The sequence below is a fragment of the Parasteatoda tepidariorum genome, chromosome 8, assembly GCF_982258835.1.
Source record: "Parasteatoda tepidariorum strain Cologne lab strain chromosome 8, Ptep-v5.0, whole genome shotgun sequence".
Taxonomy (NCBI): Eukaryota; Metazoa; Arthropoda; class Arachnida; order Araneae; family Theridiidae; genus Parasteatoda; species Parasteatoda tepidariorum.
In genome coordinates this window covers 86,084,195-86,108,317 of record NC_141762.1, presented here as the reverse complement: position 1 = coordinate 86,108,317, position 24,123 = coordinate 86,084,195, and the positions used below count along the sequence as shown (strand labels likewise).

The following is a 24,123-nucleotide window of genomic DNA, read 5'->3' as shown; positions in this document are numbered from 1 at the left end:
TTTTATAATCAGTATATCCTATAAGTTAGAATTTTTTTTAAAAATTATCCTATTATTTTATAAAGATTTTATTTTTGTTCTAACTTTTAAAAATCAGTTTAAGAACAAGAACAGTGATCTTAATCATTATTTTTCTAAATTAATGATTAAAATCAATAAACTTTTTTTTAAAAAATGAAATATACACTGCTATGCTAATAATTTTGCTATATTTAAATACTGTGGGAGAAGTTATTTAAAAGCAACTTGTCCGTCCCAAATTTAAGCAAACAATTCCTCTATCTATTTTATTTCAATTGTGACAATAGTATTTTTTAATACCAATATGAAGAAGATGTAATAAATTTAAGTATTTTGAATTTAGCATCCACAAAAAATATGTATTGCTTAAACAAACAAATAAAAAAAATAGTCAAGTTGAAATGTATTAAATTAAAGCATTTAGTAGAAAATGAAATCTATAAAATCTGCTTTATTTTAATGATAATTTAATGTTGACCATTTGATACAGATGGGGCACTGGTATCCCTATTATATATTACTTTTCTTACATTCTAATTACAAACAAAAATATATTTTGGCATTTTTTAATTATAAAAAACTGTTTAATAGTTACTAAAAGAAATCTGTTATATTATCAGAGTTATTTTAGTTAACCTGTACTAAATTATGAGAAAAGTATTTTGAAATTTTTTTTCTCCATTCATATTCAAAAATTTATCAATAACTTATTTTGTAAATTAAAGAAATTTCAATGATGAATAACTGTTTCCTTCAGATATAAATAACTGAAAATTTGAAAAATTCTTGTTTTAAAGTGAGCTATGTTTAAAGGAATTTACCTTTAATGTAAAAAAAACAAAAAAAAAAAAAAACACTAGTGTCTCATGCTTCATTTCATAACCATAAATTATTAAAATGCTAAACGTATTATTTTTCACGTATTTTTATGTAAATTAATTGAAAAAAGTATGAAAATTATGTTTAATAAAAATTCTTCATCAAAGGGTTAAGTAATTAAACATTTTCCATGTTTTTTCATCCAATTATTTAGTTTGAAATTTTTAAGCTCTTTTCAAGTATACGTTTCTTTTTCTTTTTTTCTTGATTTAAGTTTTGACAGCATGAAACATTGCTTATTTCTGTCCCTCATCATATCTTCTAAAGTTAAACTTTTTTTATTTGCTTTAAACTTTGAATAAATCAATAAACAAGTAAAACCAAATTAAATGCATAACCATTTATTGCTATTAAAAACTGTGAGCAGTAAATGTTTGTGCAATGTTTCAAACTATTTATAATCCATTTAAAAATAGCCCTTTATAAGTTATTTCTTCCTCTGTTAAAAATGTATATAGGTGAGTATTTCATACAGTTCATGACATTTTCATTCCATTGTCATTTCAGTCCTTTCTTGATTCTTTTCTGTTATTTATACAATTTGTCTTTTTTGATATAGACATTCCATTTCTTACTTTTTATTGTGGCTATGTTTTAATGGTCTTAAATATAATTTTAGTTTATGAAATTATTTATTTATTAATAAATAAATTAATAATTAATTTATTTAATAATTATTTATTAATAATAATTATTAATTATATGGGAAGTTTTTCTAATTTTCTTACTTTTTACATTGTAACTGTCAAAATCTCTGGCACCTTTGTTATCACCATTCTTTACTTTTTTCCTCTCTTTAGCATTTATTTCAAACTTTTTTAAATATTACTTATCAATTTCTCATAATTAGTACAATTATTTATACGTTTAAGAAAGAAAATAAGGTTTCAGATTATAATTCTTGTTCAATTAGATTGTAATTCCTTTTCAATTTTTAAGAAATTTTTTATGGCTATTGAAAATTAAAGTTTAGACTTTACAAATGCACTGACATTATTTTGAAATCTATTTTTAAAGAAAAGCTTATAATTTAATTTTACAACACTTGAGAAGAGTTTTTTTTTAACAGAACACATTAAAAATACTTCATCAAGATTAACTTAATTCATTAAAAAAAATTTTAAGCTTTTTTCAGTTTCTTGTTTACCAAGGTATTTTAGAAATATTAAGTTATAAAATTAAAAGTAAGAATCCTTTTATTTCATTATGTTCAGCCCATGATGTTCGTCATCACTGGAAAGTAGCAGCGAAGAAAGCGTTGCATTTAAGTGATCCTTGGGAAGAGTTTCATCTGGAGCAACTTGAAACAGAAGTTGTTTGTCGTTATCGTTTTAATGCTGTGCGACAGACTTGGTATAAAGATGAAGTTCTTGTCAAAATTGCCAAAGAGGTAATAATATTTATGTTACACATACATATTTTGACCATATCAAATGTGTGGCAATCTTTTTGTTACTTACTTTGTTTCTCCATATTTTTACTAAGGAAAAATTGATTTTTCAGCATTGTTCCATTTAGAAATTAAGATCATTTTCAACCCTTTCATAAAATGCAAATTCGTAAAAACTGTCTCTTCACAAGTATTAACTCTAAGATTTGTTATCTTTGTATGATTTAATTGAAAATCTCCCTGTGTTGGTAATAATTCTAAATCTTTTCAAAAATTTTTAAGAAAAAGATAAGAAAGAGTAAAATGTTTTGAAAAGAACTATTTTCAGACTAAAGTATTTTCTTAACCAAAAAAAAAAAGAAAAGAAAAAAAAACTTTTTAAATGTTATTTAAACTTTTTAAATGTTATTTTAAGGTATAGTATAACTTTGACGCATTGTGTTATTTACCAGCAGTTTTCTTCATTTCGTAAGCTATATAAATTGGTTGAATCAATTACGGTATCAACCTTTACCTTTTACGATTCAAGAATTTACTAAAAATTAGTATAAATATATGGTTTTGATCTCATAATTAATTTTTAGAATTGGTTTCTTGATTAAAATTTTATTATTTTAAGAACCTCCTTAAGATTATGTAATGATTCAAAGTTTGTAATACAATGCTTAGGAGCAAAATTGCTTCACAGTATTTTATAATTACAAATCTTCTGCCACCATCCTCGTTAATAAACAATCTTCACTTTTTCAATTAGTATTGTTCTTTTTTTTAAATGACAAATAATTTTTTTTTGCAATCTTAATTTGCAAAAATAGGAATCAATATTGGTCTGTAATGTACAGTGCAGCTTTTAGCAGTTTTTGCTTTAATTATTTGTCTTATTTTGTTTTAATATATTAAATTGCCCTATTTTGTCCTATAGATTTTTCTGTTTCATTTTGTTATTTCAATTTAGTTAAACTTCTCCATGTTATGTTTAATTCTTATTTTTATTTTAATTCGCTATTAAATGTAAATAAAATGCTTGAATGAATTCTAGAATCTGTATATGGAATGAGCCTTTATTCATTTTTTTAGCCTTTCAGTCATGGTGCTATGAGATCTTGCTACAGGCTGTAAGTATAATTGCTCATAATTCACTTTAAAAATCTATGCTTTATATACATTATAAATAACTTATATAAGGTGTTTCAAAATTTGACTGATATATTCAAAGGAATGATAAAAGCCATCAAGAGGGTGATTTACTGTGGAACGTCAAATGGCAAACCATATTGAGAGGTGAAAATTGCAAAAAAAAAAAAAAATCTATGTAGGTTTCAACCTTACATTAGAAAATAATTGCAATAGTTTAGCACAATTTGTTCAAAGTGGCCGCTGCAGACATCATTCTACAGTTTATAACGACATAGAAACGATTAATATATGTACTTGAAGTCAACAGGTCCATCTTTGATGTCTACTGAAGCGGTGACAATTTATGTTATGAGATTATCTGGTGAGTCAGGCATCACATAAACTTGCTATTTGAGGTTACTCCATTGGAAGAAGTCACATGGATTACGATCTGATGAATGCAAAGGCCATGCAGTCAACTTACCTGGCTATGAAGGTTTGAAATTCAGGCCCTGGATGTGTATTATTGATTCTTACCTTGATTTGTGAACTAAGCATACATCTTCCTGATGCCGTTTATCACCCCTTTGAATTTGTTGGTGCATTTTTGCACTATCTTCTTTAGATAATAAATTTTTTTTGAATTATGTATAGTTCCAACCTCTCTGTGATGTTCCTTTACATGATGAATAAATAAATAGGGTTATAGGCTTAATAGGCTTTTTCTTCATACTATATCGTAGTTGACTACTTTGCATTATATTTGAGTAAAAATATCTTCAAAATTTAAGATGTTTATCAATAAGATTAAATTATTTTCTATGTTCAATAATTTCATTCATCATAAGTTTAAATGAGAAACCTTTTTTGTATCCATGATAACTAAATTGAGTACTAGATTTTTTTAATAAAAAAAAACTATGTTAAAATATTTTGCTTTAAATTTTTGTCTCAGAAAATTTTAAAGTGTTATTTGAACTATTATTGATATTGTTTCTAATTGTTACCTATAATCTTTGTGTTGTAGATCGTTAGCATTTAAAAATTTTAAATGAAATATTTACTTTTCATTGTTACTTAAAATAAAACATTTTGGTTATAATTTTGTAGAAAAAAGTGGTCTACTTTTACTCATCGTCAGAATTGGCGCACTGCTTCAAACTACGTTGCCAAAGAATACATGGAGAACGTTGATCGAAATGTTTATTTTGAAGATGTGAAACTTCAGATTGATGCTAAACTTTGGGGTGAAGAGTATAATCGGCACAACCCACCAAAAAAAGTATGTAAAATAATTTGTGAAGTAAAATGTATCCATAAAATCATGGTACACATTTTGTCCCATCAAATTTCAAATGTAGAAAAAGTGCATCATGACTTTGGAGAGCACTGTATTTCATATTTCTTTATTAGTGAAATATGAAATTTATTAATTTTGCCTAATAAAGAACCATATGAAAATATTTTCACCATTTTCTGTCGAATAAATGTGCAATATCTCTCAATTTTTTTTTCTCCATAGGCTTACAATTTGTGGAAAAAAACAATTGGAGCTCCGTAAGCTCTTTAAGCATTAAATCTCTTTGGCAAAATTAAGTTAAATATTTCCTATTATGCACAATTTTCTTCTTAATAAAATTGTTAAAGCTGGAAAGCCACTAGCTTCAAGTTCAGAAAAAGCTGAACTAGCACTCTTTCAAACAGAACTTTCTAGTTTAAAGCTCTAGTTGATTTGGTATCTATTATTTTCTTCAGTTAAATAATGTTCAGTTAAATATTAAATAATGACTAAATATAGTTGTCTGTTTGTATGGTTAAAAATATCTTTCCTCTTCTAAATAGGTGGATATATTTCAAATGTCTGTGATAGAGTTTTTTCAAAGGCCTGGAAAACCTTTGTTTCATTTGGAGCATTACATTGAAGGTGATTACATCAAATATAATTCAAATTCTGGATTCATAAGCTGTGAAAAGATGAGACTAACTCCACAAGTAAGTTAATTTCCTTCACTGTTATTTTAAAAATATAGTGTGCTATAATTCATTAATTCTGATTGTAAAATTTTCAGATAACCTTGTAATCTGCATTCAATGAGTAATCTGCATTCATAATGATTTTTGTCAATTGTCAAAAACAATGCCATAAGGTTTATTTTTAATTATATATATATTTATTTTTTTAACATGACTGTTAAAACATGATAAAACTGTCAATTGTCAAAAACTTTCCCTCCCTGCCTAATTATGATAAATTTTTTAAAGTGCTTAAAAATATTTTTTGAGTGCTTAAAAGGTGCTTATTTTTTGTTGAATAATTTAGCTACGCACCCTGTTTAAATAGATATATAATCTTGTGAATTTAGATCTAAAATGTATTACAATCTCGTAAATATTTAATATAATTCTTCAGTACAGGACAATATGTGAGGGAGGACTAGTGTTAATTTGATTTATTTGTCAAAAACGTTAATTATTTATCATCTTGAATACGGCTTGTAATTTTTCGATTGAAAGTTGAACATTTACCTTTACTTTGAATGATACATGGTTAATTTGTTTGTATGCTTTTTTAATAATCTTTTCTTTAAAAGAAATTTATTTTTTAATGGCAAGGAGTTAGTAAGGATTATCATGAAATTATTTTCATCTACTGTTGCATATAAAGTATGCTTTTTTAGGAGCAAAATGTTTTATTTAAAAATAATTAGTTTTGTTCTAAAAAACTTAATCTTTAGATAAATTATTATTAAAACGTCATAAATATTAATTTCCAATTAACATGTAAGTTATATTGTATGTAAGTAAAACTGTATCAAAGGCAAGTTACTACATTAGTATTAAGTTTTTAATGTTTATTGGGTTGAAAAATTATATTTTATTTATTAAGACAAATCAACATTAACTCTTAGCTGAGTTTTTTTAGCATCTGCTAAAATGATTTTTATCAGTTTAAGCAATAATTATCTTAAATTAAAAAAAAAAAATCTAAAAAGAAACTTAAAGAAGTAAGATACCTATCTAAAATTGCTAACTGTATTAAAAATAAGTTTCAACATTAGTATTAAGTTTTTAATGTTTATTGGGTAGAAAAATTATATTTTATTAAGTTAAATAAATAGGGTTTTATTTTATGAATTTGTATGACAAATCAACATTAATTCTTAGCTGAGTTTTTCAAGAATTTTTTTAGCATCTGCTAAAACGGTTTTTATCAGTTTAAACAATGAATATTAAAAAAATTCCAAAAGCAAACATATAGAAATAAATTACCTATCTGAAATTGCTAACTGCATAACTTGACATGAAAAAAACTGCTTTACATTTTTGAGAAATATGTGTTAAAAGATTTGAAAGCTAACAAGCACAGTTTCTCACAATGTGCTAATGCAGTGTTTTCATATGCTATCTTTTTTTAAAGTTATAGTGCAATTGATTATTGTCTGTTACCAAAAGTTCATTAAGAATGAGAAATCATAGAGAAAACAAGATAACAGGAGGAGCCATATGTTCATGAATATTGTAGAAAATGTTTATTTAAAATGTTTAATTAAAAAAAAAATCTACTTCATATTTTATTTAATTAAAAATATTGTCTATTTTTCTGGTATAAATTCTTGCTGTTTAATAATTGTTTTTTGTGTTCACAGGCATTTAGTCATTTTACATTTGAAAGATCTGGGCATGAGTTAATTGTTGTTGACATTCAGGGTGTTGGTGATTTGTATACAGATCCTCAGATTCATACTGCTTCTGGTATGGGATATGGAGATGGAAATTTGGGTAGTCGTGGCATGGCCCTATTTTTTCAAACCCATGTCTGCAATGCTATATGCCAAAGCTTAGGATTGTCTTCATTTGATATGGCTCCCTCTGAAGTAGTGAAGAATAAAAAATTGATTAACTTACAGGTATATTTTTTTCTCTTTAAAAATCATTATTTTTTTTTTTTTTTAAGAATGCATCCTCATTTATTTTTGTTGAAAAGGCATGAAATGTTTGATGGTTGTTTTTCTTTTCAACAGATTTGAAAAGTAAATATAGTTTGATTTAAATTAGCCATCATGTTTAAGTAATGTTGTGTTTCAAATTAATTTTTTAAAGCACATTATAATAATAGAAACTAGTGACACAACAATGTGTGTCTCAGATTTATTTTGGCTCTTTGGTAATACCGAAAACCATTTTTTTTTACCATTTATAAAATATGACTATATCTATGTGCACATAGATTTATGTTTAACAGGGGTGATTGTATTCCGGGTCTAGAAACTCGGAGCAAGAGGTGTGAATTTTTTTGCCAAATTTCGCATATCTTGCAGACTTTGGCAAATTTTCCCCGCAATCTAAAATTTAAAGGAAGAATTATGCTCTGCAATCTAAAACATTAGTTTTGAAACCTTCTCTAAATCGTGTTAAAAAGACATTTTCATACACATGACTCTTCCACAATTTTGATTTATTTATTTATTGGTTTGTTGCAGTTTCATCATTTTTAATATTTTAAACAACCTTGGAATCCACTAATATTGTAGTTCATATTTGATTACCTATGACCTGCGATTATTTCTAATGTAATTTATCTGCGATTTTAATATCAAACATCAATTTTTGTATTTTTCTGATTTAAAAGTTACTTATTATGAATTGTATTCACGTGATTAAAAAATCTTAAATCTCGATTCAGAATTACGTGATTTAAAAATATCACAGTTTGTATTTGCATATTTTGAAATCAATACCGATATTTGTATTCACGTAAATTTGAAATCCAATATCGTTATTCGTATTCAGGGGTTCTAAAAATCGTGCATCGTGATTTGCATTTACGTGATTCAGAAATCCAATGTTGAATTTTGTATTTTAGCATTCCTAAAATCCAGTACCACAATTCATATTCACTCGATTTTAAAATCCAATATCGCGATTCTTAGATTAGTTGATATAAGAGTGTCATATTCTTTATTGGTAGGTAATTTAATTATAAATCTTTGTTCAAAAAATTATATTAAATATGAATATTATATAAATCGATATCTTCTTATCAAGTTTTTGTAGTACATAAAATTTTAAGGATTTTTCACTTGGTGTCACAATGAAGAGCTTGATCCTAAAAATAGAAACAGAAATATAGAAATAGAATTTTATTTTCGCGAGGATTTGTTAATGTTCAGCTTTCTAGACATTTTTTTTTGTGATAATTGCAATTTAGTGAAATTGATCAACAGCAATGATGTAAGTTAACAGCAGCAATAATATAAGTCAACAACAGCAATAATGTAAGTGATCAACTGTAATAATGCTTAAAAAGTTCATGATTTAATGCATAACAAAGATATATGTCATAAAAAAGCAAGTTTTTTAGAGCTTCTAAAAAATAAAGTTAGGTTTTTGAACGCATGTTTTACTTCATAAATTGAATTGAGAATTAAATTTGAATTAGTGGCTAATAATAGTGTTAAGCATTTTATGTGCACTTCAAAAAAGTTACACTTTTATTTATTTACTAGGAGGCTCCGCCCCCTTCTCGCTCACGCTCGCCAATGTTCTAGCACAAAGACATAATATATTATCATCAAAGACATAGTATTTTATCATCAAAGACATAGCATTGTACTTATGTAGAAGAATTCTACCAATGTTCTTATTGGCTTTTAAAAAAGTATATTAGCTATTTAGATTGTACATGGTGAAAAAAATCAAAACATTAGCTAAATAAGAAACATATTAGCAAAATAAATTATCAAATATTGCTTCACTAATATTCTGCATTTTAAAGCGTGAAAATTCAATGCATAAATAAACGCGAAATATAAAAAAATTCAATGCAAACACTTAAACGTTTTTTAGACGTTAAGGTAGCTCCCAGTAGAAAAATATCAATTCAACAGCGGCCTTTTAAAGCATTCTCACTTTAATTATTTAATTAATTCCTAATTGAGTTTAAATTAAATATTGTCATGTTTTTAGTGCATGAATCTGAATTGAACAACCTGATAATGCTCACTCTGTTTATTGTTATCTGGTTGCTCACTACGTGCTCTTGCGCGCCGAATCCAATCAATTAAAAATGAAAACTGTTGCCAGCGCGAGAAAAGAAATATCATCGGTTTTATTGATACATACATACATACGTACGTATTAGCGTTTTATATAATATAGATTTCTTGGTCCACAATAAGGAAAATTATTGCTGGTATAATAATTTTCTTATTTATGTATTTATTTTTGTTGATGTAAGAATATAATTAAAAGTTTTAATTTATGTTGTATTTGACAATTTATTTTAAAAATTAAAATTTTTAAGTGTTTCTGTACTATTAAATTTTTTTCCTGTTATTTCCATCTACATAATTAAACATAGCTTCTGTAATTAGGATTAAAGAGATGTTCACTGATTCCATTCCAAGGTATCTTATATTCAAGCTATTAATAATAACTAATAGTAACAGATTTGAATGGGAAAATTCATTGCTGCCATTAAGGGCTAGAGGACTCAAACAAATGGTATATTTCTGAAAGTTCAAATATACAGGCTGGCATAGGCTTTAACAGCATTGCATCCTTCATTCCATAAATATTTTTTTTTTAACATGAAGAAAAGGTTTTTGAAGAAATACACTTTGAAAAGACCAAAAATTATATTCAATTAAAATAAATTGAATTTTAATAAACATATTAAATTTGAATACAAACATTTCAATTTGAAGCTTTGAATTCGGTTCCATTGTAAAACTTTGACATAGTATAGTGAAAAATTAGGAAATTTTATTAACTGTCTGTTATTTTGTTAACATTTGACCACATTTTCAAAAATTGAATGTTCTAAACTATCAAAAAACTATTAATGTTATTTATGTAAGACTTTTCTTTTGAAGTAACTCTCAAAATACATGGTTTATTTATAAAATATAGAACAATTTTCCTGGCCTTCCCAAGTAGGTTTATTTAAAATTTAAATATTCTATGTAAGTTTTCAACTAATAAAATTTAGGTTTTGAGTTTTTAATCCAATAATGCAATATTAAATTTGTGTTTATTAACATATAATTTATTCGTTATAAAAAATCTGAACTAATTGTAATCATAATGATGAAATCATGTAATTAAATTACTTTTAAATATTATCGCCCATAATTGTTTTTAAAAAAAAAAGTAATGGGAAATTTATTTAAATTCAAATGAAACTGTAATTCAGTCTTTTTGAAATATCGAACCAACTCAAAAATAACCTGAATGGCTGTGATTACAGCTTTTCTGTGTAATAAGCGATACAAGAAGTTAAAAGCACTTGTTTTGGGGCATATTAGATAAATTTTTGCCAAAAAAGTTGCTATTAACAAAAAAAAATTTAATTGCCATTTTTTAAAATATTTAGTTGCCATATGCTCAGTGGTGATTGTTCAAATTTTTTTTGTGTGTCATAGCTTTCATAATTTTTTTAAAGCTCTAAAACAAATTTATTTACTAGTTCGAAGTTCAATCAATCAATCTAGTACTAGTAGCAGTTAAGTTCAATCTAGTTGCAAGCATTTATGTCTGCGTATGCATTTCCTTCATAATTATTGACTTAAAATTATTATTATTATCTGATTTGCAAGATATATGTTAATTTTCAGATGTCTTGCAAAACCAGAGTCAGAGGAACTGAAGATATTTGCTTGAGTCCCTCTTACAAAGAAAGAGCTCTGTGGAAAGAGCATATTCGCTCCCGTACTGCTTCTGGCAACAGTCCGACATCGGGCTCATTCTCCTACATGTCTGACTCCAGTGACAGCACCAGTAGGGATTACATGTCAGAGAGCATGAGAAGTGAGAGCTTCAGCTATGAGGATGAAGACGAAGATGCGGGACTTGGATCGGAGGAACACAATTTTCCATTCCCCATGAATAACAGTGACTCTGGCGTGGGATCTGCCAAAAGGAAACGCACAAGATGTTCATCTGAATGCAGTGTTACTGATGTAAGTAGCTAATGTTAATTTTTAGTTAATTATTTTAACCCTTTTAGTGTCAGAAGTCAGATTTGTGAAATGACTTCTATAGAATGAGACTTAATACATAAATTAAAATAATCAGCTTTTTGTTAAAAATCTTAAGTTGATTAATGTGACTAAATATTAATTTAAACTGCCTTCTTTTTATGTCAACTGTTTGTTTTAAATTCTTCTAAAAATTGTCAGCATCGGTCAATATTTAACTGTGAGTAGTGATCATATATTTTATTTAATTTTTTTTAACAATAGTAATATTTGAATTTTTGAATTTGATTCCAAAATATCTTTTTAATGAATAATTATTATTTTTTAATAAAAAAACGAAAATTTTGACTTAATTGCCTGATTTAAAAAATTTACTTAAAATATTACTTAAACATATAAGAAAATTAAGTTCATAAATCACATTATAAAAAGCATAGTTTATGCAATTATAAGGGAGACAGAGCATATCCTTTATATGTTTGGTCAAACCTTACTGCTTAACAAATCATTATTAAATGCACTTGGACATTTATATTAGCCACGGAAATTTAGAGGTTTAATATCACACTAATTTATAGTTATCTAAAATTTTAGTGTAAGGTCTTTTTGATGTGCACAACAAAGTTTGAAATGTCTAAGTTTCCCCTTGGATGAACTTAAATAACTTTTCAGGTTTGGTACATATCTTGGAGACTTCATCTGGAAATTTTTATTTAATTATAAAGTAGTAGGCTTTTGAGCCCTTTTTCAGCCCAAATTTTGTTGGCTGTATGCCATGATGTGTATTACTAGAAACTTGCAAGCCAAAATGAGGAAAGCAATATTGTTAGGATTTTTAAAAATGTATTTTTTGTTAAAAGTTGTTTTTCACTTCAGTTTATATAGCACAAAGTATGCCATATCCTTTTGGAGATAAATTGATATTTTTTTTTAAATAATGTTTATTAATTATGAATGTAAAGATGTAATCTGAAAGCGATATGTTTCGAATTGTGGTGTGTTTCTTTCTTTATTTTTTATTTGCAATTATGTACCCTCTGCATAGGTAAAAAGAATTTTATAATCTTATAATAGTTTAAGATATGAAATTTCAATTCTGTGATATTCTTTGGAGGATTTTTATTGAGGTATAAAATGAGTGTTTCAAATTGGTGAAGTAACCCATATCCAAAAGTTATGTGACAATTAATCAAGCAATTTAAAGCATAAGTATTTAGTTAGAAATTAAGGACAGAGTTTATTAACTTGATGTTATGCAATTGAACTGTTTGTAATATTCTTGTTTTATATAATTTTCTTTTACGTAACAGGAAAATGAAATAGTAGAATTTGCTGAATTAGTTGCTCGTAAGTCCAGGCCTTCATGTGTACACAACGAAGTGCAAATGCGAGATTTGCAAAATGAAAATGAGAATAAATACTTTGGTCACTCTGTTCTCGGGCAGGTAAGTGAATAAATTCTCATCTAATTTACTTTTAATGATGTAGGGTAAACTAACCAGTGAAGGAACACTTAAGCTTCGCTTGCCTTTTTAAAAATCATATAAATTTCAAAATTCGTAATATTAGTTAAATGTCAGTGTCAACATATTTGTTACTAATTGCAAATTATGTAAAAAAAATTGTAGAGAACTTAAATAATATTGTTTTAAAGTTTTGGAGGTTCAAATAACAAGTAGTGAGAAGATCAAGTGAAGGAACAGCTCTTACCAGTGAATGAACACCCAGTAAAGGAACACTTAATTTTGGTTACTTTTTAATGCTCTTTATGAATTTATAAGCCATACAAATATTTAAAAACAATCCTATTCTTGAAATTATAACATATAAATACTTGGAAAATGTTAAATTTTTTTTGTAATCATGAATTGAAAATTAAAGTGTCAACATATTAACACATACTGTTCATTCACTGGGAAATCTATGCCCAGTAAAGGAACATGCCTGTTCCCTCACTGGTTAGAAGTTGTTTTTCGTTTTTTTTTTTTTTACATACTTTTGATGCGGAACATCACTAAAGGTACAAGAAAATTGAACTTTATCTTTTATTTTCATTAACTTAGAAAAAAAACCAGTAAAGGAACACTTGCTCCTTCACTGGTTTTTTATCGTTTGGTGATCCAGTGAATAAACACCCCTTATCTCAGTACTTTATTATGCTATGATGCTTAAAAAAAAATAAAACGTCACTTCAATAACTATATTTTGGACTCTCTTTTTCACAGTGAAAAAAATAAAACTATTACATGCAATTAATTCCACTTCAAACATATAAATACAAATACTCACCTTATGATTTTTTCAAAGAAACAAGGTGTTGCAGAGTTAATAACAAGTTCAAAATTTTTTCCAGAGAAGTCTATTTGACCAGGTAATCAAAAACATTGCTAGATGACTTCCTATTGTTTGGCAGTAAGCTATTGTTACCAATCACTCTAAAGAAAAACTTTCAAATTCTTATTTTTAATCAATATATATAAAATGTTCCTTCACTAGTTGGTTTACCCTATACACTGACAATAGTATTTTCAATTCATAGATATTTATTTTGAAGATAGGATAACTTTTAAACATTTTGATAAACAGCAGAAATAAATTTAAACTATTCTTGTTAATCATATATATATATATGACCATTGATGACCATTATTGATGATATATTGATGACCATTGATTAAGTCACTCAAAAATCAATAACGATCACACTTATCCTTTAATAATTAACAAAGTTTTCACTCAGAATCATGAGTCACAGACTTTCTCAAACCACACAGGTTAGTTTAATACTTACAACTTCTTTAAACACAAGTATCTCAGGCTCATATTTTAACCATCTAGGTTTGCTTTTACATTTTCAACCACTACTCTTCCTTCCCATCGAAATAGTTCTCACAGTTTTATTAAGGAGAGCGACATCTATCGGTCTTTACTCACACAGAGGTTGTTTCGTCTCGTTTGCCACACACACACACATATATATTGAAAATATGATAACTTTTAAACTTGTTGAGAAATTGCGGGAAAAAATTTAATTTTAGTTGCATAATTTTAAAATGAGTTGAATAACAAATTCAGTAAATTTAAATTAAATTCACTTGTATGCATATTTTAATGCATAACAATTTCAGTTAAATTTAAATTTTCTCTCTGAAATTTTTTAAATTTATTTACCCACCCTAATGTCATACAAATTTAAATGCATATAAATTAAGTTGAAAAAGTCTAAATTTAGTTATTGAACAAATTTTATATTATAAAATAAAATTTAATTGCATACTATTATAAGCTAATTGTAAGCTATTACTATTGTATGCATTTAAAGTACTTAATGGTAAAACTTATTTAAATGGTAAATTTACTTATACAACAAATGTATCCAATCTCCTTTCGTGGATGAAATTTAACAATCTTTTAATTAATAATTTTGTTTTTAAAGTGTAGATTTTAAATACTTTTTAAGTGTAATTATCAATTGAATCTTCTTTACATTGAAAAGGATGATGCAATATAAGTGTATTTGTTTGCTGTTTACTTTTAGTACCCTGCACATATAAATCCACAATTCAATCAGCATTTTTTTCTACATAGCAAACCAGTTTTACCCACATTACCACATTATTAGGTAAGGAAAAAGTATTTTTGGGAAAATATTTTTGTAGATACATCACGTGTTAGTTAAATCGCTGTATGCAGAAAGAGCTTCAATCCTGATAACTATTTTTGTGAGGAAGCTATCTTTACTTTTTCTACCTGTATAAAAAATCAGGAGAAAAAAATTGTGAATATCAGAGTGTGTGACTTTTTTAAAAAGTGCTTAAAGGTGCTTATTTTTGATTTACGTTTTTTATAAGCCCTTAATGGTGCTTTTTTATTCGGGATTTGTAAAAAGTGCTTAATTTTCTATCTTTTAAAATTCTATCTATTCTTTTTTCGATTGTTTATATTTTTTTTATTTTCTATCTTTTTCTTTTCCTTGTGGATTGTTGTTCTAAAGTACAAAAAATGCATTATTTTCACAATTTTCTCTGCAATATTTATCAGAAATTAGTTATTTTATCATGAATATGTAAAGTTTTTGAAAATGTTTTTGAATTTTATTGTTTGTATTTTTTTTATGTTTATAAATTAAGAACTTCAAACGATAAAAAAAATAATAACTTTTATTACTGCACAGATCCTAATTATGATATTTTTTGTAAAGTGATTAAAAATATTTTTTAAGTGCTTAAAAAGCACTTAAAATGTGCTTGTTTTTTGTTGAAAAATCTGACTAAGCACCCGGTATATGGTTCAGTATCTATGGCATAAACATGAAGAAATTTTTTTTTTTTTTAATAGTTTTTTCTATTTATAGGAAAAGCGGAAGCTAGTTTTATTTTTATCTTTTAGTGAAAAGTTGTTAACCTGACTCAAGCCATTTCTGAATGCAACCATTGAGTTATAAGTACATTTTTTACTGTATTCTTGTTAATATTTCAGATCCATTTGGATTTGGCGAAATATCATGAATTGGGCAGATTCAGTGCTGAGGGTGAGGATTATGATCAAAATGCAGCATTCTTTCATTTAGAGCAAGCTGCAAAATGTGGCAACCTGGAAGCCATTAATGTCATTTCAAAAATATATTTGAAAATTCCTCATGACTTCCTCATTGCTGTGACTGTTAAAGTAAGTCATCAGATCATCAATGCATGAATAAGAGGAATATTATTTGTTAAGAAAGACAATATAAAAAGACATTTACAATTTATTTATTTTATTATTGTTTAATTATTATTACTTAAGTATTTTTTAATAAAAAAAACTATACATAATTTTTTTTGGCTAAATAATAGACCATAAGATATTTGGAATTTTGAAACTGCATTTAAATGTTTTTTTTTTAGAAGAAAATATGAATGTTAATATTTGTAATAATGTTTGAAAGGAACACTCTTATAATCTAAAAATTGTTTATAAATATTAAATAGTGTTACATTTCTGCCAATCTCTATGCTTTTTTTTGTTGTTGCAATATTTGTTAAAGTGGTAATGAAATAATAACTATTGGTTTAATTTTTTTGAAATTTACTTCATTTTAATAGTATGTAAAAACATTATTCCATGATTTTTAGGACTTTTATCTATATGGTTTATATCTTTGTATGTCATAGTAGTTAAAATTATTTTAAATCAGACTTGGCATTTCATATAGAGGAAACTGGAGAAAATAGGGAGAAACTGGACGGAATGGGTGAAACTAAAAGTTATTTATGCAATTGTCTTACAATGAGTATTACAAGAATAATTGCTTAAAAAATATAAGTTAGAAGTTTTTCACATGTACATTTTTAAAGAAAAGCAAACTATTTTCATATTATTCAATTTAATTTTATACAAAAATTTAAAATCTTTTATATCTTTTATTGGTTTGAGTGTTCATTACTTAACTATATTTGATTATAAAAATTAGTATGCTATTTGTAATTGTGTGTGTCTTTTGTGTTAGTGTGTATCTTTAGAAAGTGGTTTGTTAATTTAGTACTACAGTCTATGCTTTTTAGTACAACCTCCTATTGTTACAATCCTTTCATTATAACAACTTATACATGAAGTCCTGTTTGCTGTTCCTTAGACATCATGCCATTTTAAATATATCGACCAAAATTTTATTTCCTTTTTGCCCTATATTCTGTTCTATGCATATGTCCCTATATGCATAGAACAGAAATTAAAAATTTGGCAGGAAGTGGATAGAAGAATTGCATAAACGCCACAAATTGCTTAAAATATTCAAAATCTTAGAAATCACTTTATAATAATTTAAAATTTTGATGTAATTTTGAAAACAGGAGTGCAAGGTACTCCAGTTTTAACCTATTGTTCTCGTGAAAGAAAATTTTAAACTCTAGAAAAGGCACTGATTGACTTCTAAAATTCATGCGTAATATTAAATTATGTCATTTGAAAAATTGTAAATGTATTCTTAATCTTTAATGTATTATATTAATGCCTGCTTTTTTTGACGTAAAAAAACTGCATTATTGTCCTTTATTTTATCAGTTTCATAATTCTTTTTAATGAGTACTATGTTTTTCTCAAAATCAGTTCAGTATTTATAAATTATAAGTAAATATTTGCTCTAATTTTGTGTCTTCACAATATAGCAACCTCACATTATAACATCCATTTTTGTTAGGACCATAGAGATCATTAATCGAGATTAGATTGTATTAATAAGATATAAAATTCATGAATACTATTTAAACAGTTCTTTATATAGTTGTAAAATTTGATTTTATTATACATTATCACTTAAAATTTTGAAAATCTGCTATTTTAATTTCTAATAAAATTCATTAAATTTATTTATTTTTTCCCCCCAACTGTTGCTTCTTAATTCTCACTTATTTAAAAATGTGTATTAAATATTTTGAAAAAGTTTTCTTACTTCTTCCTCTCAGGTTGAAGAAATCCTATTTCCAAGGAGCTTTTTTAATGCTGATTTTTCTAATGTGGGAGAAACGTACCATTTCCGTTTTAAATTACGTTTATTAACCCATAAATGTAACTATTAAATTATAAACTTTACTACCACTAGAAAAATTTTCTATAAAAAGTTGGCAGTTGTGGTATTTATTATTTTACCAGTTCTTTGAAGAATAAGAGTGTTGATTTTTTTTTTCTCTGTAGGAAAGTGAGGAGAATGTAGCTATTGGCATGAACTACATGAAACAAGCTGCTTGTTCAGGAGACAGAGCTGCCATGATATTCCTTGCAAAAGCTCATGACACTGGAGATAATGTGATGTTAGTAATCTTATATTTTTGTATCATATTTAAGTCATAAAACTAAACAAATAGTTTGCGTTATCTCAGCTAATCTTTTCCAATAAATGACATACATTTCATGTTTCATTTTCAGCCACAAGAACATTTATTTTTTTTGTTGATTGTCATATATTGTTGATAAATTTCATTTGCCTCACTTTGTACCTCACAGACCGCTTTTTATAGAAATTTGAAAAAGCCTGGTTATCTGCAGTAGTTTAAAAATATTATTAGAAAGTGTGGGGTTAGTGGTAGACACTGAAAATCGTTAACGATAGTAATATTTTGTGAAACAGAATGTTCATAAGATATAATTACCATTGAGGAAAAGGTTATTTTTGTAGGGCAATATTTTAATATTTTCTAAAGGTATGACAAATAGGTTGCTTTGGAAGAAGAAATACAAGTAATAGTGAATCAATTTTACTATGAACTGTAGTTTATAAGGGAATTATAATAAACAAAGTTCACATTATTATCATGTTTTCGCAGCCTCTTAAGAAATTCAACTATGCCTTCTCATTCAACTAAAGCAAAGTTATAGAAGTACTTTTAAAGATTTTTTTTTTTTTTTTTAAATATTTAGGCAAGGAATTATATGCTGTAAAAATGACTGAAAAATTATTTTAATCTAGCCTACATTGTTCTTCAGCCAAAAGAAATAACTGATAAAATCCAGTTACCAGCAATTAACTGACAACTGGTAATAAATGTGATTTTGTTATTTTGTGCTTGTGAGTTTAGGTATTGCTAATAAAATATCCTCGCCAAAAGAGATTTTAAAATTATATACCTCAAAATTTTGAAGATTAGCCCTTTTTAATATTAAGAACTATTATCTAGTTTAAAAAAAAACTTGAAAAGTGTATTTAAAATAAAATGAAAAATATATCCTTCTTAAAATTTCCCTTTGAGTGATTTTCCCTTTTGATTTTCCTTCTGTGAGTTCTAAAACCTCTAGGTAACCCAGTGATCTCTCTTCATTCCTTTTCTATTTTTGTTTCTACTCCAGGTTTAGTTTATAATACCTTTTGACTATTTAAATCAACTTTTTTAGATATTTAATATTGTCCAAATTCGTGTAAGACAAGTGGTCACCCATTTTGTGAGGTCAATCTAAGCAAAAAAAAACTCTGTAACTAGTTTGAATATTAAATCTGTTTTTCAACCTATTTTCAATGCATTTTGAAAAAAAAAGAAGGGAAAACTATTGCATTAAAATTCCATAATCTAAAGAAAATACTTTTGAAAAAAGGAAATCGACTACGTATAAAACATTTTCAAAAATGTAGTTCAAAGATTTATTTAAAAATAGAGGTTAAGGCTGCACAAATTCTAGACTAACAACATGATGGTGGAAATGTAGCACTGACACTGACTGTATGTAGCATTGTGTACTGACTTCCTTCACCTCTCAGACAAGCTGGTACTCGTTGATCTGAATGTGGTTAGGCTTCAAACCACCACTGGAAACAAAACCAGAGTCCTAAATTTTTTTTCTCCCAGTGAAAGTTAAAAACTTGTTGCTTCATTTCAAGTGCGCAAAACTTCAAGCGTTTTTTTAATTTGAAAACAGAATAAATATACAGGGTAATCTGTATAAGTTACCCACTTTTGGAACATAAATTTGATGTTTTACTTGAACAAGTAATCAGCTTATGAAAGGTGAATTTAGTTGTTTTTGTCTGGTTGGTGATCATTAAATTCAATTCAGGGTTCAACTTACACAGGTGGTTAACTTAACAGTTTTCACTGATACTTCGTAAATGTGGACATAAAAATTACTCTCAGTTTCTGAGACAAATAGATATTGTTTCTATTATGCTGAGGAATAGTTAAGTTATTTATATCAAAGTTTGTGATAATTTCTTTTTTGTTTGTGTAGAGAAAAGAATTGGAAAGAGGCTGTTTATTGGTATGAGAAAGCCATTAAAACAGAAGAGATTGACGAAGGAGGAGAATATGATGCATGCATGCATGATCCTAGCTATGAGCTTCTTGCTCGCCAGGCAACCCTTTACAGGGAGGGTGGATATCAACTACAAAAAGATCCTTATAAAGCTGGTGAGTGGCTCTTTTTTAGGATTCTTCTGCTTATAAAAGTTGCCTGTGTGAAATGGCTGTACATTTATTTTATTCATATTTATAAATTAATACGTTATGTTGACACATATTATTAGAATACTCTACCAACTATTTAACATTGGCGCCAGTTTGGTTCAAAATTGGCTCAATATGGGTCCTGTGAGAACATGTACCGAGGGACCAATATTGGAATGTCTAGATTTGTCAATATTGGTCCTATATCGGGCCAATATTGGCCTATATGCTATCTTCAATATGCAGCCTATATTGGCTGAATAGTGACTATAAAATATCGGGTGAATCTGTCAACTCTATATTGGGCTGATATTTGTTATAAGTGACTGCAAAATATCGGGTGAATCTGTTGACTATATTTTGGACCGATATTGGTTGTAAAGTGGCCATAAAAAATCGGGTGAATAGGAGAATTTTCTGTAGGGCTAATATCGGAAAATAACGGCCTCTTGAACTCTTCTTGAGCCAAGATTCGTGAATATTGGTCCAATAAGGACCCAAGTTATTTTGCTGCTAGGGTAGTATTTTAACAAAAAAAATTTTTTTTTGTTGTTTAACTTGAGGAATTCTTTTTTTTTTTTTTGTATTTTGTCAAAAATAACTTCGTCATGTAACTCAAAATACTTCTTAATAGAATCTTCTTCATCATTTAAAACAATATTTTCTTTTCTTTATAGAAACATAAATTTTTTTTGGTTCATACTTACAAAATTACATGCGTCTTGTTAGTAAGTCAATAAGTGTATATGCCATGAGGTAATCATAGTTTGTTAAAGTAACAAAAATTTTTTAAAAAAATAACTTGAGAAAACTTTTTACTTGGATTTTGTCAAAAATAATTTTTTCATATAATGCGAAACTTCTCCTTAATAGAATCTTTGTACTTTATGCTTTTTTTATTTTATTATGGAAATACTAATTTTTGTTCACACTTACTATATGTGTCATACTTTTAAATTAATCAGACATATGCAGTTCAGTAATCAAGTGTTGTATTTGCATTGAATTGTATTTTGTTAAAGCTAATTTTTTTGTTAAATTTAAAAAACCTTTTTATTTAGATTTTGTTAAAAAAAGGAACTTTCTTCAAATAACTTTAAAAACATCTTAATCAAACCTTTGTCATTTAAAACAATATTTATTTACTTATTTTTTCATCATAGAAATACAATTTAATATGTTCTTTTTAGGTGAATTATTCAACTTGGCTGCTGAAACTGCTCTAGCTTGCATGAAAGGGAAAGTTGCTAACAAGTACTACATGTATGCCGAAGAAGCATTCGCTGAGGCTGATGAATAATTTTGAATGATAAATTTTTTTCTATGTTATTTTATGGTTTTCATATTTGTGTTCCATAATACACGCATGTTTATTTGTATTTAAATAGATTTGCTTTTTTATGAAGCTCACGATTTACAATTGTTAAGTTAAGTTGCGAATTACTTTTAAATTAATTTCTAATTTTATATTGTTCTTTTCTTTTTTTTAGTTTTAAACCTTAAGTACTTGGTCTGGTTCATCTTCAACATTTAATTAAATTAAATGGAGTGAAGCAATTTGTTAATTACAATTAACAGTTTCCATTAATTTTAGTTGCATCTCATTGAATATTGGTTTCTTTTTTATTAGAAAAGAAATTTCAGTGGGCAAAGCTTTTTATTAAATTTGAGCATGACTTTCTAATCATAACTGACTTCACACAACAAAAATGTTATATATATATATATATATATATATATATATATATATATATATATATATATATATATATATATATATATATATATATATATATATATATGTTTTCAAAATAACAGTAATATAAACTAGCCGAATTGGAACTAACTTAAGTGTTTAAAATATGCACTGTAATGCATTTAAAACTGCGGCTGCCAGTAGTTAAAAATATTAAAAAAAACACTGAGCTGTCTGCTGTTTAGATACCAGTGCTCAATGCAAAATAATTATATAATAACAGATACATTAAATTAAAGTCTACTGTTAAAATCAATATTCTGAGTTATTTAAGTAACGTTGGCCAACATAATGTAGAGTTAAATCTTGAAAATTCTACAGGATGGTTTTAATATATTTTAGGGCAGCAAATCTAAATCCTACGCAAAAAAGTCTTGCTTACAATCTGGAGTGATTTAGCTTAAAATAGTAATATCAACATTTTGAATGTTTTTTAAATAAAAAGGTGAAAAATTAAATAAAAAGGTAAAAAATTAAATGAAAAGGTGATTTGCATAAAATTAGTTGTTCATTCTGCAAATAATTGTTAAAAAAATATTTAAAGAAAATCAATTTTTGAATATATTTTTTAATTTTTACATATTTTTTTTTATTTATTATTGTTAATATGTATGTAATTTTATCCAATATTTTGAATAGTCTTAAGTCTTTAAACTCCTATCTCTCCACTGGTTATTTCTTATTTACTTTTTTAATATGCAAAAAAGTTAAAGGTTTCTTCAAAATTTTAGACATTATACCATTTTTTCTTCTTCTCTAGAACAGTTTTGCTTTTGAGCTTAAATTGTAGATACAAAGTCATTGCTTATTGGCTCAAATTTGATGCAAACACTTTTTTTAATTTTCTCAATATTTTCATCAAGCAAATTCTTGTGAAGCTTGCAATATGTTTTCATTGTAGAATGTGCTTTATTTTTATTAAACAAAAACTCACTTAACACCTTTTTATTTTGTTATGAAAAAATCTAAACTTATTTAAACATTTAATTTTAGCATGTTTTAAGCTGAAGTGTCTAAAACTGGTTTATTTTTATTTTGTCATAGATTTAGATTCCTTGACTAAATATTGACCAGTTTTTGTTGGTAGGGTTATTTTTTTTACATAGGCTCTAAATTTTATCCATTGTAATAGACAATACTAGATTTGATAACCAGTCTACTTAATTCATGATTCTGAGTTATACTGAGGTGATATAAAATTAGTTTTCTGCGAAAATTTATATTTAATAAGATGGACTAAGATGATAGCATATTTAATTAAACTAAGTTGAATAATTTAATTAAAGTATAATTTGTGAGTGCAGTCAAATTACTCATGATCTTTCATATTTGCTCCTTTATGTGTGTTTTGATCGCTTGTTTGTTTATATGTTTTTGTGATATTTTTATAAAATCATGAAGTTTCCATTTTGTTTTCATTTTTCTTGCTACATTTATTATATTTGTTTGATTTTTTTCTTATTCATTTGTAAGTTTGTTCCAAGTTTCGGTAAATTTAATGTGTAGCTTTACTTGCTCATTTGTCATTCATACATTTATGCATCTTTGAATTTTAAAATACTATTATTTCTTGTCAATTTAATCAAGTAATTGATAACTTTATTAATTATCTTAATCAAGAAGTATTAATAATTTCAATTTCTTCAGTTATTTCAAGTATCAATGAAAGTGAAGTTTCTGAGAAACTTTCTTTTTTTTTAGTTTGGCTTTTGTTTTGAAAATGATTTTACTTTTCATTGTAAAAAAATGCTTTTGTAGATTTGTTTCACTCAAATTATTTCATCCACATATTGATTCTTTCATTTTCTTTTCTTTCTTGTTTATCATGTATCCACATTTAAAATGGCCTAATTAAGGAAGCTAAAACTCATAAGCTAATTAGTTTTTTTTAAGGGATAAATGATGAATGTTTTTTGATACTTATTAGTTGCAGAAAGTTTTTTTAACTTTAGGATGTCTTAATTTTTTTTAAAAATATGTTTGTAAGGTTTGTAGCATTTCTGATTGTACTTAAAATAGTCTGTATGTTTTTAATTTAATAAGATATTTTAGTTTTGATAGAGAAGAAGTGTT

The 24,123-nt window shown here is 26.3% G+C and overlaps 1 protein-coding gene across 2 annotated transcripts in view; it reads left to right on the top strand.

Annotated features, from left to right (window-relative positions):
- Positions 1-22,349, top strand: part of LOC107456963 (eukaryotic elongation factor 2 kinase) — a 28,653-nt gene extending 6,304 nt beyond the window's left edge. For both annotated transcript variants that reach the window (XM_016074971.4, XM_043044825.3), the window contains 11 exons: positions 2,115-2,290; positions 3,368-3,405; positions 4,517-4,688; positions 5,249-5,398; positions 7,054-7,314; positions 11,023-11,367; positions 12,696-12,830; positions 15,865-16,053; positions 18,058-18,173; positions 20,080-20,258; positions 21,485-22,349. In XM_016074971.4, coding sequence (XP_015930457.3) covers positions 2,115-2,290; positions 3,368-3,405; positions 4,517-4,688; positions 5,249-5,398; positions 7,054-7,314; positions 11,023-11,367; positions 12,696-12,830; positions 15,865-16,053; positions 18,058-18,173; positions 20,080-20,258; positions 21,485-21,594 — 1,871 coding nt within the window. In that variant the 3' untranslated portion in view covers positions 21,595-22,349. The remainder of the gene's footprint in view (positions 1-2,114; positions 2,291-3,367; positions 3,406-4,516; positions 4,689-5,248; positions 5,399-7,053; positions 7,315-11,022; positions 11,368-12,695; positions 12,831-15,864; positions 16,054-18,057; positions 18,174-20,079; positions 20,259-21,484) is intronic.
- The last annotated feature ends 1,774 nt before the right edge of the window (positions 22,350-24,123 follow it).